Source organism: Festucalex cinctus, chromosome 12 (genome assembly GCF_051991245.1).
Source record: "Festucalex cinctus isolate MCC-2025b chromosome 12, RoL_Fcin_1.0, whole genome shotgun sequence".
Lineage (NCBI taxonomy): Eukaryota > Metazoa > Chordata > Actinopteri > Syngnathiformes > Syngnathidae > Festucalex > Festucalex cinctus.
In genome coordinates, this window is record NC_135422.1 from 13,080,074 (window position 1) to 13,097,691 (window position 17,618).

Sequence of the window (17,618 nt, forward strand, 5' to 3'; positions counted from 1 at the left end):
ATTACCGGTAGTTTCTCAAATGTAAAAAATAGTGCTTCGTTGTTCCTCATGTAAATATATCCGCTAAATTGATCCCGCAGGTTGACCATTGGAGAGTACGAGCAGACTTTGACGAAGGAACAGGCACTGGTCCAGGAGCTCAAGCAACAACTGGAACAAGAAGGAGCTCTCAACATGCGGCAACAAAAAGAGATGGAGCAAAGACTAGAGGTATGAACTCAACCCGTGTGAACGTTGATGAACCGATTTTACGCAATGACTGTATTCAGTAGTTCAATCATTCAACACAAACCAACTTCACACGATGCTCGTCAACAACATGCTTTTCCCACCAGGTTATGCAAGCATCTTCCGAGCAGCAGCGGTCCGAGATGCTGGCCCTTCAGGGTCTCATGGAGCAGGAGACGGTGACGTGTAGCAACCTGCGACGTGAGCTCCAGATCGAGCAGTCCCGCAGCGTTCTCCTGGAGAAGCATTTGGACGACTCGCAGAAGACGCTCCAAGACGAGCGCCAGCATTCGGCCGACCAGCGCGAGGAGAACGCCCGCCTCCAACACCTCCTGACCCAATCGGAATCCCGCCTGGCAGAAATCCGCTCCAAGCTGGCCGACTCGCAGCGGGCGCTCGACGAAGCGCTAGACCGCGGCTCCAAGCAAATGGCCGACATCAACCGCAGACACGAGGCCGACGCTGCCCGAGACAGGAAGTTCATCTCCGACATGCGCGCAGAGCTGGAGGACGAGCGAAGACGAGGGGAGGAGCTCGCCGCCTCGGCGGACAAACTGCGAGTGGAGGTCTTGGAGAGCAGGAGGAGGCTGGATCAGGACAAGAGCCGTGAGGAAGCTTTGAGGCAGCAGAAAAGGAAGACTGACTATGCTTTGGAGGCACAGGCTACGGAGCTCAGTGATCTGAAGGAGAAGATGCAACTGCTGAAGGACAAGGAGAGGGAACGGGAGGAGCAGTGGGAGAGGGAGCGCCAAAAGAGCTGGCAGGAGCAGATGGAGAAGGAGAGACAACACGAAAGAACCAATAACAAACTGGTAAGATCAGTATAGGGGGTTCTCGGATTATGACAGGCCCGTCATCAAAGGATACACAAGATTACGTCGTCATGCACTGGTAGCGTCGTCATTGTTTTTCATTGGGTTGTTTAACTCATTCACTCTCAGCCATTTTCACTGAAGCAACCACCTTCGCTCCCGGCTGTTTTACTGGATTTTGACTAATTTTTGCAAGGCCAACAGAGTATTGTGTTCTATTGCTATAAAAACATGCAACCTACCAAAAGAATCATCAGGAAAAAAATATCTATTTCTGTTTTGCAGCAACTAGCATTAGAATATAGGTAACAAATTTGTTTAAAACTGTGGGGAAAACAGCTTGTTGCAACATGGCCCTGGTTGATATTTTATACTCTGCTGCCACCTGCTGGTCACTTTTGTAACAACCACCTTTGCTTCAACTGTTCTCTTCAGTTCAGAGGCTGCATCAAAGCCTTATGTATGCACTAGCATTAAAAAAAACAAAAATTTATAAATGCGTTTCTGGGACGCTGGTAATATTTAAAATAGAACGTATTTATACGTTTTTGGGAGCAAATGAGTTAATGTGGCCTAGAAATGAGATCTGAGCAATATGGCCTTCAAAAGTGTCATAATCACGGCGTGTAAATGATTCTGCTCATATTGTCCGTTTCGGAGCAAGAATTAAAGTTGCTACAAATAATCACTAAACTATAACAGCCAAATGGCAACACTCACTTTTATAAACTAGCTCGACCTTGCAAGTAAGTGGTTATGCATATTTATTTATTTATTTATTTATTTTATGAAGTATGAATTAAACACCGATCACTGGTTAATAAACAGTAATCAGGGAAAAATGCTTTTATAAGACATTTTAATGCAAAATTAAAATGAGTCTGATTAGTCGAATAATCGATTTTAAATATTCAATAGTGACGGCACTAATTTTAAGATTTACGTACTTAAATTGATAGTTCCTGATGTTTTCACCGCGCTGCACATTTTTTTGCACATCAGATTGAATCCTTGCGCAAAGAATGGCCTCACAATATATAGTTGTATGTTAAATATTTAGTTAGATTTTACTACTGAAAAAAAAACATGCAAAAACAGTACAGTAGGAATGTGCAGAGGACTCCTGCCCCTTTTCAACAACAACCAAATGATTGGATAGACCCTTGACCTTCTTTCTCTTTGCTTTCTCTGAAGCAAGACTTGGAGTTGCTGAGGCAGCAAGACAGGCAACGCGCGGAGGAGCTACAACGCACTTTAGCCGAGCTCCAAAGAGAAGAGCGGAACATGGCAGCTCAGAGGATGTCAGGGTGGAGTGGCGAACGCCGCCAGATGGAAGCTGCCAACGCCGGTGGCCAGGCCTCACAACATAGCCAGCAGGTAAGAGAACACAATGCCATCAGAAATTTGACCACAAATTAGATTTTTTATTTTTTTTTGCTTTTTGTCTTGCAAGCTCAAACTTGAGGTAGGAATACTTTTTGGTGGCAGTGAACTGATCTCACTTCACATTTTTCTTCACACTTTGAGAAATACTGACCGATTCTTCAAGCTTTCTATTGCCACTCCTAGTTGACGTTTAATGTCAAACTAAATCTAAACGAAACGGCTCTCTCCAAAAGTCTTCTACGATAGGCTCCCGTGACATCCCATCTATAAATGTAGATATATACTGTTCTAGTATTTACTAATGACATCATCCATTTTCTCTGTTCTCTATAAATGACGTCCACTGCCTCATCCGGTCTGCTGGAGAAGATGCTGAGCGAGAACGCCGAGTTGACGCATAGTGTGACGTCGCTGAGGCAAGAGAGGACCGCCCTCAAACATAAAGTCACCCGCCTGGAGCGCCAGTTGTACCGCGCTGAGAATGAGCTCTCTAAAGTGGCCACGGAGAGTGAAAATATACCACTCAACAAAATGGCCCCCAACAAGGTCAGTTGGTTGGCGCTCTGTCGGCATTTGAATATCAATTTAAGCCTGTGGGCTTGTTTTTTTTTTTTTTCTCTTGCGCATTACTGCAACTGTAATGAAACCTCTTAAGTGTGGGGATTTTTGTCAGCACTTTAAAATAACAAAATGCTGTTTACATCAAATTGACCAATTGAAATTCATGAGTGAGAACTGTACTTTTTAATGTCTTAACTACTGGATTGAATAATCATACTATTGAGGTAAAACACCTGCCAGTTTAGTTTTTGTTTCTTTTTGTGTATGTTAAATCAATTTTTGGACAATGTATGAATTTAATGTGATGTTCTTAGTTTCTGAAAGATGTTTTATGGCTTACTGCACTCCAATGGAGGAAATGAAATGGACTTTATAATAGGCCCTTCTTGTGTGACGTCACGTTTAAGTGCAATCAGTGTGACCTATAATATAGGTCAAACAGTTGATAAATCAGCAACCAATGCTATGGTGAACTTGTGCGCAGCCTACGGATGCTTTAATGGTTCAAAGAGAGATAAGATCATTCTTTCAGCTGCCGGCAGTTCTTCTAAACCAGGCGGAAGACAGTGAGGAGTGAAAGACGAGCTCGGTGGTTAGCGCAAAACTAACTAACGCAACTGCTTTGCACCCACAGAAAGTACAAGGATATGCTCAAATCATTTTATATCAGGTAGTTTTTCCTCTTTTTTTTCATATACAGTGGGTCATAACATTAACCTCTGATTGTAAATTCCAGGCAGACGTGATGAATGTGCCATATTATCTTTAGTAAAACAATCATTTATTTTATTTTTTTATTTTTTTGCATAATTATTCAAGTAATTTTTAACAAAAATGTAACGGTTTAACAAGATTATCACAACACTTTAACTCAGGCTTGATCTTTGCTGAGAAACGTGTAGTAAACGTGCGGCCTGTTAATCAGCTAGCAAGTTAAGATAGCTTGAATACTTTGATATACAGCAAGACGAGTATATCCGAACACAAACAATTTAATGAATGACCATTTACACCATGAAAGTAGTGATCGACAACATACTGTTTCAACCAAAAACAACATACCTTAAACTTCCACTTTGCCCTCCAACCAACTCCATTTTTTGTAGCTAGTGTGACATTTGACATAATTCCCACCTTTTAACGAAAACGCCGAAAATCAAGCTCTCTACTTTCATTTGTTATGGGAGGCTTGCCCTCAGGGAGGCGCAGCGGCAGCTGAGCAGTGATGTCAGCTAGAAGGGTCTCTTGGATGCCACAAGATGGCAGGCAGCAGAGCAATCAAAACTGTGAGGATCACAAAGCTTCAATACCTTGCATCGAGCATGTACACAATCATGAACTCATGTTACATAAAGGACTGTATTCCATGGGCATAGTTTATTTTTTGTATGGTCCAGCCAAACTGGGGGGGGAAAAATCACAAGGAAGGGATGTTTTATTCTGAACTTTTGTTAGTTTAAAAAACTGTGCAATAAAAGAAGAAACAAAAGTGCACAGACTGTCTGCCCAAATGGCCCTTATACAAGCAAAAAGGGTAATAAAATCCAACGAAAGAATTAAAATAACAATTTGTTGTTGTTTTTTCCAGGTGCAGCGTTTATATGAGCGATACCTTCGCGCCGAGAGCTTCCGGAAAGCTCTGGTGTACCAGAAACGCTACCTCCTGATGCTGCTGGGAGGATTCGAGGCATGCCAGCAGGCCACCCTGTGCATGATCACCACCATGGGGGTACGACCATCGCCGCCGCTCTCATCCCGGAGGCCCCTCGGAAGATTTCGGTCGGTGGTACGAGTGGTCATCGCTGTCTCCAGGTGTGGATCAAATGGGGGGGGGTAAAGGAAGAGTTAACATTGTGTTAATGCGTATAAAACTGAAAGTAAACGTTTCTCTCGCCAGAATGAAGTTCCTAACCAGGAAGTGGCAAAAAGCCATCAGACAATTGCCTATGTATGTGAACGCTAATGGCCACGCTACAGGTCAGCTTTTTTAGATGCGCAACTTCACTGCCGTGCGTGTTTGTGTCACATTTCGAGAGAGAGAGAGGGAGATAGTATGTAGTATTTGTGTCGGTAGGGTTTCACTCTGTTTCCATCCTAGGATTGAAAGTGGAGGTTTTAAGAGAGCAGCAGCAGCAGCAGCCGCCTCGTTTGAATTCCGAGTCTCCCCCTAATAGAGAGACGGCGTCTGCTCGTGTCGCGCCCAGCAAATCACCCTTGAGAATTCACAACAGGTCTGCTCCCCTCACATAGAAACTGCACCACATCTGCCAAATCCAACACTTAAAGACTTTTTCCTAATTTGTAAATAGGCACCAGCGTACATCTGGTTGACAGCAAAGTTTTTGACTAGCGCAGATTTGTAGTGAACGTTTCATAAACTGACTTGTTAGCCGACCAAACACTTTGACTTGCTAATTGAAGTCAATAAATAAACTGTCTTTCATATTACTAGTAATTCCTATATCATTTGCCTTTACTGTAGCATAAGTCTACTAAAAAGGACCAAGACATTTATGTGAAATCTAATATTTTATTGTAATATTGATTAGGGTTGTGAAATGAATCGAAATTCATTACAATTTCAATTATTACACGCCTAATTAAATTGCAATTTTTTAGCAAGCACATGACTTTTTTTTTTTTTTTTTTTTGGTGACAATAAAAAAAAAAATTATTTGACAATTATGCTAGTAGGCTAGCAATAAACAGATGATCTTGCTTCTGTTTTTGTAGGTCTTACTCCAGCTCAACTCCGGCCTCTGCAGCAACTTCTCAAGAGCCAGAAAAATCCCTTATTGAATACATCAATCACCTGGAAAAGGTCCAGCAGCGACTGGTCGGTCCCAAGCCAGGTGAGTATTACATCAAGGCAGCCGGCACCGGTGGATTTTAGTCAGTTGGATTCGTATTCGGGTGTTGCGTCAACAATGGGTTTCCTTTCTTGGTGCACACGCTTTGTGAGTTTGAATCACGGGAGGTAATCTATCGCATTATGGGAGATATGGAAATAAATGTTTACAAATTATCATTCTACACAGTATCGTTCTGGCCTAGCATCCAAGCATGTGGTTAATTTGCATAAATGACGAGAGAAACAAGTGGTTGCCTTTTATGGTTATTGTAAGTATTGTGTCGTGACTCAAGAAAATTATCCCGATTTTATAGCTGTTCAAACTTGAACCTTACACATTAAACATCCATTGTGTCACAACAGTACACTACATCTGGTACTCGGCTGGTGGAGGGCTGGGATAACACCCAAAATTAAATGTCCAAGTTTTTTATTTTAATTTATTTATTTTTTGCACATTTCCGATGTATTTATTTATTTATTACCCTCCCTAATATGAATAAGAGGTTTTCACAATAAGCCCCCCAATTTCGACATTTGTCAGAATAAAATTTTGATAACAGATGAATTAGCAAATGAATTTAAACAATATGAACACAATACTTACTTGGTCCCATAAAACAGTAAAGAAATTAATTTCAGGCAAAACATTTGACTGTTTTACAATACTTTCACCGATAGCAATCATAGCATTTAACTTGTTGAACAGAGAGAAAAATTGGCGAAATAATTCTTTGTCGTAGGTTGTAATAAGAAAACAAAAACAGTCACCTTTTTTTTTTTTTTTTCTTCACAGATTTTCGAGATTTTAAAAGAGCTAATATTGCTGATCATACATTGGCTAGTCGATCAATACGTCGGGCCCTAATCAATGACTTGATCAACTTCCACAGAAATAATTCAAATGAATATATTTTTTATTGACAAATGTGACAATAAGTACTTCCTCTTAAAATGTACCTTTTGTCCAATAAAAAAAAATATGTAAATGCAAACCGTCACACCCACTCCATGCATTTCCAAAGCACACACTTGAGGTCAAAAGTTTCCAAAATGTTGATAAATCACATTTAATTGGCCACCACGCTTTTTTACACTAAAGTCTTAACATATTGGACCAAATGCTGTGTGGTCTGATCGCAGCACTTAAATTAAAGCAAACTTGACAAGTAAACAAATCCCACCCAACCCGCAAATGTGCTCTATTATCCCCCAACCTAGTACAGCAGACACATTTAGTCCAGCCCAGAATCATGGGATGGACTTCACAGGCGGCCTGTTCCCCCGATATGATTGGCTATCGGCAGCGCTGGCTACGGGAGAACAGGACGTGGCTGTACCTGAGCTGCTTGTCGCCTCTTTACCTGCACAGCCAAGGTGAGTGCGAGGGTGGACGCCCGTGAACCTCCCAGGATGGCTGCTGCCCGTCGTTGGGCTCACGTTCAAGCACGTTTCCCCACTTGTCTCCTCTTATTTCAGCGGATGGATCTTTGAAGGCGACACGGAGGTTGACGGGTTAGCATATCCGCCTCACAGTTCAGGGATCACGTGTTTGAATCTGGGCTGCGGCCTTCCTCTGTGGAGTTTTCATGCTCTCCCTGTTCCTGCGTGGGTTTTCTCCGAGTACTCCGGTGTCCTTCCGCATACCAAAAATATGCATGGTAGGTTAATTGAAGACTCTAAATTGTCCACAGTTTTGAATGTGAGTTTGTTTATATGTGCCATGTGATTGGCTGGCAACCAGTTCACAATGTACTTTCCCTCTCGGCCAGAGTCAGCAGTGGTAGGCTCCAGCATACCTCCAACCTTAATTCATTTGCTCCCAAAAACATACAAGTTAAATTTTAAATGTATTGTGTCCCAAAGACGTATTTATACATTTTTTGTTGTTGTTGTTTTTTTTTTTATGCTAGAGCATAAAGAAGGCTTTGACGCAGCCTCTGAACTGCAGAGAACGGTTGAAGCAATGGTAGTTATTACAAAAACGGCCAGCAGGTGGCAGCAGAGTATGAGATCAACCAGCACCACATTGCAAACAGCTTGATTACCCCACAGTTCTAAACAGATTTGTGAATAATGATGAAACTTAGCTATATTCTAATGCTAATTGCTGCAAAACTTTTTTGTTCCTGAGGAAAGAAGAGCCTCTAATCTTTCTTTTGGTAGGTTCCATGCTTTTATAGTAATAGAAACACAATATTCTGTGGGCCTTGCAAAATCAGTCAAAATCCAGTAAAACAGCTGGTAGCGAAGGGGGTTGCTTCAGTGAAAATGTCTGCAAGAGAATGAGCTAATCTCAAAAAGAGGTTTGCTGATTCCAACAAACACGCATTAGCATAACATAAGAATTAAAAAAAAAAAAAAGGCAGATTTTCACAGTAAAAAAATGATTACAAGTATTGTAAAACAGTCAAACGTTTTGCCTGTAATTTATATCTTTATTGTTGTTCATATTAAGGGACCGAACACAGTTGTTTTATTCATTATATATTTTTTAAATTAATCTGTAATCAAAATTGTATTCTCCTAAATATGGGAATCGGCTTACGCCTCAAACGAGTGTGCAGAGGCCGGGGCCAACGGAACAGAAAGAAAGAATTAACCAGTTTATGCATATCTCCCCCCCACCTCACTCTTGTTGAATTTATTAATCTTTACAACATGGTTTTTGCCTTTTCACTAGCCTCGCTCATATTTTTCTGTGATGTCATGATTAAATTTAATGGGCACTGTAATGTTCTTTTTTGCAAGAAATAAGGACGCTAAGCTGTGCCTTTTAGTTGACGTTTATTCAGCCATCATGCTTATCTCTCATGCATATAGTATCTCGAAGAACAACAACAATTCCCAGTATCCTTAGCGTCTCCCGCCTAGACTACGGTGACGAGGGTCACAACACAGTTTACATTCTGAATACAACAGGCACTATCTGCTTCTCAGCGCTCATTGTTTTGTTTTGTTTTTTCTCTCTCTTTCTCTTTTTAAATGGTGGAAAAATTAGATGAAATACCTTTTTTTAAATGAATAAATGCAAAATGTGAGTACAAAACACATCTGTACTTTTACTGCGAGTTCACCAACGTGAACTGATGGTGTCGGGAAGTTTAACAATTTGCTGCATTAATCTAGTGGTGAAGTCTCTCAAGCACAGAAATAGCTCAAATTTGTGTTTGCAACTCAAGTCAATAAACAGTTGTAACTTGTTGGGAGACTTGTAAGTCAAAGTATCAATGTGTGTAATATTTTTTTCCTGTATTTTTTGTTCTGCCAGGTCCTTCTCTTCTCCAGCATGACCCCAAGAAATGATGATTGATGCCGTCAGTGTCTCCAATGTTTGCACCTGTCTATGCCTTGTCAATGTAAAACCCAAAAGTGCAATTTATACAATGTACAAAGCGTGTAATTTTGTGCACAAATGATTTTTCAAGTTTTTCTACATTTTTTTTTCTATGTATCTGAAAATTGTCAGTCAAGTGAGTTTTCCACCAATTATATTAATAGAGTATTTTTTGTATTGGTGTTGTACATCACCAAATCTACTACGTCATGTGTTATTTGTGTGTTGAAAAGTACTTGAGCCGTACAGCTGGTTGTACATTTTTCCGGCCATTTTATATAAATGTTTCTATTGTTGTAGTAATAAATATTTGTAAATATGATTTCAGACTTGAGCTGAATGGTCTTTTTTTATAAGATATCAAAACCTCACGTTTGCATACCGTTCACATCCTTCCTCTTTACTTCCTTGCGTTATCCTTCCATGCATCCTTCCTCTGTCCCAAATCCTCTTTCCATCCTCTTCTTCATTCCTCACCACAATGGATGTCAAAAGGATTGCAAAATGCTTGCCAGAAAAGCACACTATATTTAGAATTCATAAAACAGAACTAAGGAAGAAAAGAAAATGTTCCTTCCATCCATCTTTCCTGCCATCATTCCTCCCTCACTTTCCTTCATTCCGCCCTTTCTTCTTTCCTACCGTACTGTGGTCCTACGTCGATATATTATTCTTCCATTCTTTACTTACTCACTTTTTACTTCTTCCTTTCCATAGGTTTATTTACCAGAGGTTTAAAATATGAACTTGATTTTCTAATCGTATTTTATCTACAGTACTACAAACTACTGTATTCTCTCACACTATGCACTTAATGGGGTTTCCTTTAAAAAAAAAAAAAATTTCGTTATTGACAATTACGTAATTTGACACGAGATTTCAACCTCAGCCAATCTTCTCGACGTTATACGCCGTCAACGTGTTTAGGTGCGCTCGTTTTACGATGTTGAAACAGTTAACCCCGCCCACTTGGTGAAACGAAACCAGATAGGCCTGGCGCACATCGTGACGCCAAGCTAAAAGCTAAGCTAGTTTACATACAGATCAGTGCTTCTGATTACTGTGTCGTTCACCTCTTTCTCCCGTTTGGACACAACCCTGAGACGAAGAGAGACCGTCCTGGCCCGTGTAGAGGGCCCGCTTTCCATTTTTTCATATTTGTCTGGGATGTATGAATGGATATTTGACGGAATCTTGTCGTTGTTTGAGCCCGCCACGGAGCAAGCCCGCCAAGCTAATAAAGGTGAGCTGACAAGCACACTAACTCTGGGGCGAGAGAGCCACGGCAGACCGGTCAAGAGGAACTACCAGAGGTTAGTAGCAACCGATAAGAAAATACCCGGCTGTCATCGTTATATTTCCCTGACTAACTTGACTTTGCTTCTGTGGGTGTCGTTACAATACATTATCCTAGCTAGCTAGCTTGTTAGCTCAACTTGATGAGTTCATGATGGGTGCAATAAGATTAATCAGAAGTGATGTTGATGCATATTCACTCGGCATCGTAATGTAGAAACAAATACAGTACAGCACAGGAGCATCACGTGGTTAATTACATGTAATTTAAATCTAAGCATGAATCAGCATGTGGTGTCACGTGTAGCCTAAATATGCTGCAATAGCGTTTGTGTAATTTAGAACAGTATATTTACAGCTATATCAGCTATATTTTTGACAGCGATATATAAGAAAGTATAGTCTAAATGTATTGCACAGTGAAAAAATATATAACCCAAACTCAATTCAGGTGATAGTGTAATACATAACATGTAAACACGTATTTGTGATTTTATAATTTATTTTTTCTCTCCCAGTGTTGATGCTGCAGACAGTGTTGGCCGGAGCGAGCAGGTTCCGGCAAAAATACGAAGACGAGGTTTGTGTACGAAAAAAAAAAAAAAGTTGCTCTTTTATCCCACTCTGTAAATGACCTGGCTGTTTGATTTTTTTTTCTTAAACTAGATGTGGTGCTAAATTTTGTCAAGAAGACCGTGGCCGGGGTCACAAGTCTGCTCCGGTTGCGCAAACCACTGCTATCAAGCCCCAACGAGCACGAGCACTTTAAGGACACTCAGGTGAGGCCCTGGGGGATTTATTTATTTAGTTAGTTAGTTAGTTAGTTAGTATGTAGGGTGCACCACATTATGTTTTACCTAACACCGATTTCACTTAATTTGTCTGAAAATAGTTATTAAATACTCGTGGTTTTGTTTGGGATTGTGCAGTGATATTTCTTTAAATACAAAATAGGAAGTAAATAAAATCCTAGAAGGGGAAAAAGGACGACAACTTGTTTCGAATAATGTCTTTGTCATGTGCTTTTTCTGTAAGCAAAGGGTGAGAAACCAGCCAGTTGTCAATCATCTTTTTTAGTAGAATTTACACAACAAGGGCCTTTTTGTAGAAAAATAAATAGCTTTCAATACCATCCTTTCCTGTGTTGATCCAGTCTGTCACTCTGGGAATCGATGAGCTGCGCACGCCGTGGCTGATGAGCTCTGACTGGAGAATGGGTGTGTAAAGACAATTTTTATATTATGAACAAACATGCTATTTTTTGCTCTCTGTATAATCTGCTTTAATTTGGTTCATTCTCCGCAGATAATCCAGGGACTGGAATGAGCGATAGGGCTGCTCCCAAGCCTTTCCAGAGCTCCTTGCCTCCTTTAATCAAGAAATTTGGGCAAGTGGTTCATTTTGACAAGATTCACTTTGGGATGGGGGACAAATGGAGCAGAAATGATGTCCTAAACTCCTTTATCTCATCTGTACAGTGGAACCACAGGGTTTTCTGAGAGGAGAGGCTCCCTCCAGCTGCTGCCTTCACGGCCCGATGTGAGTGCGGGAACGCCCAACGCCAAGCAGACTAGCTGCAACGGCTTTGGACACAATCGCTGCTACAAGCCCAGTCTCACCGTGGAAGAGGTAAGTGAATATTCTCATTCATCCAGTCCAATTCATTCTTAGGGCACTGAATTGATCGCAATTGGTCTACTACAGTATATAAACTATAAACTGCAGATTTAGTGTCTGTTTCCTTTTTTTTTTTTTTTTTTCTTGTAGACCATCAAGCAGAATGACAAAGAGCACTACCGACGCCTGCTGGAGATGGTAAAGGAATACGGCCAAAGCCAACCGCTACCTTTCAATCAAACAAAACCAAACGCGTGAGTAGTTTATTGAATTCAATGTTGTTCACCTTTTGTTAAACATGACCGTTTCACCAATTGCTCTTACTGGACCTGTCTGGAAATTATGCCAGGTTGGTGAAATATCAGTGTTGCATTATTGGAGCTTTTTTTTTTTTTTTTTTTTTTGTGGGTGTAAGAGTACAGACATGACAGTTCCGTAGGCATAATGTTATGGGTGACACAACTACGAGAATATTCTCTTAATATTCTTGTCAGTCAGGCTTCTAATTAGCTGCTGGTTGTTTTTGCAGTATGTTTCTCTCCCATGGTGAACACACAGTGACAAGGAAACCCTTTGAGTCAGCCCCCCAAAGGATGCCATACACCCGTAATTATTTTTTTTCTTCACTATACTAATTTTTCATACGCACATAAAGCAACAAACTATGCTAATGAATGTTGTTTATGTTGGAACAGCTTGCCCCAGCGTGCTCACGCGGAGAATTGCACCTATAAATAAGGGCAGGTTGGTGCCTCTATCTATCTATCTATCTTTTTTTTTTTTTTAATACCGGGATAGTTTATATCAGGGGTGGGCAAACGTTTGTGTTCAAGAGCCTTAGATTAACTCATTCACTCCCAGCCATTTTCACAGAAGAGGTTACCCTTCGCTGTTTTACTGGATTTGGACTGATTTTACAAGGCCTACAGAATATTGTGTTCTATTGCTATAAAAACATGAAACCTAGCAAAACAAAGTTTAGAGTCCCTTTTTTCCTCAGGGAAAACCCCCCCTATATTTTTATCTTGTTTCCGTTTTGCAGCAATTAGTAATAGAATATAGCCAAGTTTCATCATTATTCACAAATCTGTTTAAAACTGTGGGGGTGGGGAAAAGCTTGTTGCCACCTGATCGCCATTTTTGTAATAACTACTGTTGTTTCAACTGTTCTCTTCAATTCAGAGGCTGCATCAAAGCCTTCTGTATGCTCTAGCATAAAAGAAACATAAATATGTCTTTGGGACACTGGTAATATTTAAAATAGAACATATTTATACATTTTTGAGAGCAAATGAGTTAAAACAGATAAATGAGGGGGAAAAAAATAATTTGTTTTGGGAACTTCCTGTTCTACCCATGGCTGTTAATGCATTTTATTTTCAACCAGATGGACTGCCCTGCCTTTCAGCAAGTCTTACGCGGTAACACCGGATGACAGACAACATGGGAGATGTGCAAAGGTTATTTTGCCTTATTTTAGGACAACCGGATAAAAAGACCTCCTGTTAAGTGTAGTCCTCATATTATCATTGTTTGTAAATATTGATATTCTCCCTTGTTTAGAAGCCAGTGGCTGAGTTGGACCTCTCCACACAAGTTGCCACTCGACTCAGCCTAGTGGACCGAGTGACGCCGGCGGCCTCGCGCACGCACGTGCGACACACTGAGGATGATATCCCCCGACTCACTAAGGTCGGCATATCTCCCATCAACCGAAACAGAACTCACATCTCTGTATTTTTGTTATGTCAGTACACCATGCGATCTTAAATCGAGGGAATGTATTTGATGCGTTTGTGCAGGAGATGGCAACTGAGGTGTGCAGTGCTCTGGCTCAGAGTGACCCCAACTTGGTTTTGAGTGCCGCGTTCAAGCTGCGCATCACGCAGAGAGACTTGGCCACTCTTCAGGAAGGTGGCTGGCTCAACGACGAGGTATTTAGTGTGTACGTTGAGCGGACTACACACTGGAAGTTAAAATTAAAAATATTTAAATTCAGTTTTAATTTGTGTTCACAGCAGGGTTTTTTTATTTTTTGGAAATGCTTTATTTGAATTTAGTTTTTAAATTAAAATGTGTACAGCAGGGTATTTTTTATTTTATTTTATTTGTATTTTTTTAGGTTTTTTTTTTTTTTTTTTTTTTTTTTCTCATTTGTATATGGTGTATTTATCCGGTGCAAGATTTAAAAAAAATAAATAAAAAATAAAAAAGTCACTAAGTATTTTGCAATAAATTAAAATAAACTATAATTTCGAACAACTATTCAACATTCCTTCTTCCATACGGTCGCACACTAATACTTAAATCAATAAATACATAAATAAATAGCTCATTAACTCATTTGCTCCCAGCCATTTTCACATTAGCAATCCCGTTCGCTCCCGGCTGTTTTACTGGATTTTGACTGATTTTGCAAGGCAGACAGAATATTGTGTTCTATTGCTATAAAAACATGCAACCTACCAAAAGAAAGAATAAAGTCTCTTTTTTTTTTTTTTTTTTTTTTTTTCTTCAGGAAAAAAAAAAGTATATTTGTCTTTTTTCATTTTGCAGCAATTAGCATTACAATACAGCTAAGTTTAATCATTTTTCACAAATCTATTTAAAATTGTGAGTAATTGACCTTTTTTTCCAACATGGCCCTGGTTGATCTCCTTTGCTCTGCTGCCACCTGCTGGCCATTTCTGCAACCGTTCATTGCAGTTGAGGCTGCATCAAAGCCTTCTGTATGCTCTAGCATAAAAAAAACAAACATAAAAAACGTAAAAATACATCTTTGGGACACTAAAACGTATAAAATAAAATGTATTTATATACGTTTTGGGGAGCAAATTAGTTAATTAAATAATTGATGAAAACGAATGTAGTTTTTTGCTTTAATTATAGAACATCAAATCTAGTTTGTTAAAAAAAAAAAAAATTAACCACCCTCGTTTTTATTTTTTAAATGTTTTTTTTTTTTTTTTTTTTTCAATTTAGTTTATTTTGGTAGTTTTTGTCAACCATAGTACTATTCCCGCGCACAGGTGATCAACTTCTACCTTTCCTTGGTCATGGAGCAGTGCACCGACACGGCGTCGGGAAGGCGGGTGTACTCGTTCAGCACCTTCTTCTTCCCCAAGCTCCGTGGCACCCCAGGCGGGCAGGCCGGAGGGCATGCCGCCGTCAAGCGCTGGACCAAAGCCGTGGACATCTTCCAATGCGACCTATTACTGGTCCCGCTGCACCTGGGCGTCCATTGGGCCTTAGCTGTGAGTCAACAATATCAGCCTGGAATTACGTTTGCGTGCGATAATAATGTATGTATATATTTTTTTAAAACATGATTTGATTTGCTTCACAGGTGATAGACTTGAAAGCAAAGACAGTGAAGTTGTATGACTCGATGGGACAAAGACATGATTCCATTGGCAGTCTACTGCTGTAAGTTCTTGCTGTCATCTCTCTCTTTCTTCTCGCTCTTTGATTATTATTTCAATTCTCTTATCCTTCTTATTTCCAAATTTGACTCAGTGGTTCAGTTCATTCAGGCTACCTTTTGCTATATTCCAAGCATTTGCAATTTTAACATAATCCCATAAGAAAATTCCCAATTAGTGGAGACGTTTTAGCAAACTCGCGCACATCAACAAGTCTGCAGTCTTCAGCGTTCATATGCACTTTGTAGAGAAATTGTATTTTCTGGTTCTTAATGTTTGCTGGGTTTTTTTTTTTTTTTTCTTTCCCTAGCCTCTATCTGAAGGAGGAACACAGAGCAAAGAAAGGCAGAGAGCTGGACAGCACCAAGTGGACCATCAGCTGCATGCGGCCCACTGTAAGGAACCCAATGATGCCATCCAACCATCCATTTTCTGAACCGCTTACTCCGCACTAGGGTCGCAGGGGGTGCTGGAGCCTATCTCAGCTGGCGATGGGCAGTAGGCGGGGTACACCCTGAACTGGTTGCCAGCCAATCGCAGGGCACACAGAGACGAACAACCATTCACACTCACAAGCCTAGGGACAGTTCGGAGCGCCCAATTAACCTGCCATGCATGTCTTTGGAATGTGGGAGGAGACCGGAGTGCCCGGAGAAGAACCACGCAGGCATGGGGAGAACATGCAAACTCCACCCAGGAAGGCCTGAACTTGAACCTGAGTCCTCAGTACTGGGAGGCGGACGTGCTAACCCCAATGATAGCATTTCCTCAAATAATCTACCTTACTCCAATTAATTGCTGTAACATTTTTAAATAGTAAAAACCAAATACCATATGACCTCAAACTGTAATTCATGGGGTGCTTCATCCACTTCAATCAATAAAATAAATAATTTTAAAAAAACATCATGAGGAAACATGTAACATTCATGCTAACCTTTTTCTTCTAGGAAATTCCCCAGCAGAAGAATGGCAGCGACTGTGGCGTGTTTGCGTGTAAATACGCCCAATACATCGCTAAAGGAAGGCCCCTCACCTTTCGACAGGTATGCTAGCCAAGCATGGACCTGTGTGTTGAGCAGAGGGTGGATAGTGTGTGCAACTGTGGGTGAGAGGGAGTGTGTATTTGTGGAAGAAGGGGCTACATTAAAAGCAACATATCTTTTCTCTACAGTGGCACATGCCTGTTTTTCGGAAGCTGATGGTTTGGGAAATCATGCATCAGAAACTGCTATAGCGAGCTCAGCGGGTCACCATCAGACAGCCATGAAGGACAGACTACCAGTGTGAACATGCACAATATATTGGCACGCATTTGCCTGTTTAATCTCTTGAGTTTTCATTGGAGACATTATTTGGACACAAAAAACAAGTGTCAGTGTTGCTTTTTTTGTTGTTGTTGTTGAAAGATGACTTTTGTATTTTTTTTGTGTTGAAGTACTGCCACAAGTGCCTTTCAATGTCCTCACACTGAAACTGAAGAGACTGACTTCATATACCGAGCAGTGTCAGATTCAAATATTACATGCAAGGTCGCTTCTATTTTTCTTTTCATTCGGGACACTAATTTATTCGAGCATTACCTCCAAAGAAGTTGACAAACGTGCATGGTGAAACAATTTTTATTTATTTATGACATGACTGAAAGAGTATATATTTTTGTGCTCCCGTTTCATAAATTGCTGAGATGTTCAGCACAGCTGTGTACAGACAGTATTTACTGCATAGCAAACTACTGTATACAAGTGCATGTTTAAGTTCATGCTTTAAAATGTGATTTTTGAGTTCTCCCCCCCCCGCCCCCCGAAATAAAAGTTTATAAAACAGCCTATGTATACGTGTCGTCATTGTTTGTGTGTGCGTGTAAAGCAGTCAAGAAAATGGATGGATGGATATGTCAAATATGTTAACAGGCAGAACAATCAAATGTTCTTCCACTCGATGACTAAAGGTACACAATTAACTCTGACTGCCAAAGACGTTTAATAATGATTAGTAAAATTCCGATGAATGGAATGCGATCTTTTAATTTAGTAGCCACATTGTATAGTAAAGGCAAACAATCTTTTTGCCTTGAAAGATGAGTTAAAATGCTCAAAAGCGGTTGG

At 40.4% G+C, this 17,618-nt stretch overlaps 2 protein-coding genes across 6 annotated transcripts in view; both read left to right on the plus strand.

Moving 5' to 3' along the window:
- Nucleotides 1-9,497, plus strand: part of pcnt (pericentrin) — a 48,756-nt gene extending 39,259 nt beyond the window's left edge. For 3 of the 5 annotated variants that reach the window (XM_077539960.1, XM_077539961.1, XM_077539963.1), the window contains 11 exons: nt 81-210; nt 336-1,040; nt 2,235-2,417; nt 2,796-2,972; nt 4,576-4,799; nt 4,885-4,964; nt 5,086-5,218; nt 5,721-5,839; nt 7,065-7,215; nt 7,318-7,499; nt 9,110-9,497. In XM_077539960.1, coding sequence (XP_077396086.1) covers nt 81-210; nt 336-1,040; nt 2,235-2,417; nt 2,796-2,972; nt 4,576-4,799; nt 4,885-4,964; nt 5,086-5,218; nt 5,721-5,839; nt 7,065-7,215; nt 7,318-7,499; nt 9,110-9,144 — 2,119 coding nt within the window. In that variant the 3' untranslated portion in view covers nt 9,145-9,497. Of the gene's footprint in view, nt 1-80; nt 211-335; nt 1,041-2,234; nt 2,418-2,795; nt 2,973-4,575; nt 4,800-4,884; nt 4,965-5,085; nt 5,219-5,720; nt 5,840-7,059; nt 7,216-7,317; nt 7,500-9,109 lie in introns of those variants that run through there. The other 2 variants (XM_077539964.1, XM_077539965.1) reach the window with 2 other exon arrangements.
- Nucleotides 9,498-10,117: 620 nt separating this feature from the next.
- On the plus strand, nt 10,118-17,341 carry senp2 (SUMO specific peptidase 2). The gene is made up of 17 exons (XM_077539969.1): nt 10,118-10,488; nt 10,990-11,051; nt 11,138-11,250; nt 11,625-11,688; nt 11,777-11,858; nt 11,950-12,100; nt 12,239-12,342; nt 12,618-12,694; nt 12,784-12,832; nt 13,476-13,548; nt 13,652-13,780; nt 13,891-14,022; nt 15,118-15,342; nt 15,435-15,514; nt 15,821-15,905; nt 16,461-16,556; nt 16,685-17,341. Exons 1-17 carry the CDS (start codon nt 10,343-10,345, stop codon nt 16,745-16,747), a joined length of 1,731 nt encoding a protein of 576 aa, XP_077396095.1. The 5' UTR covers nt 10,118-10,342; the 3' UTR covers nt 16,748-17,341.
- Nucleotides 17,342-17,618: the final 277 nt, after the last annotated feature.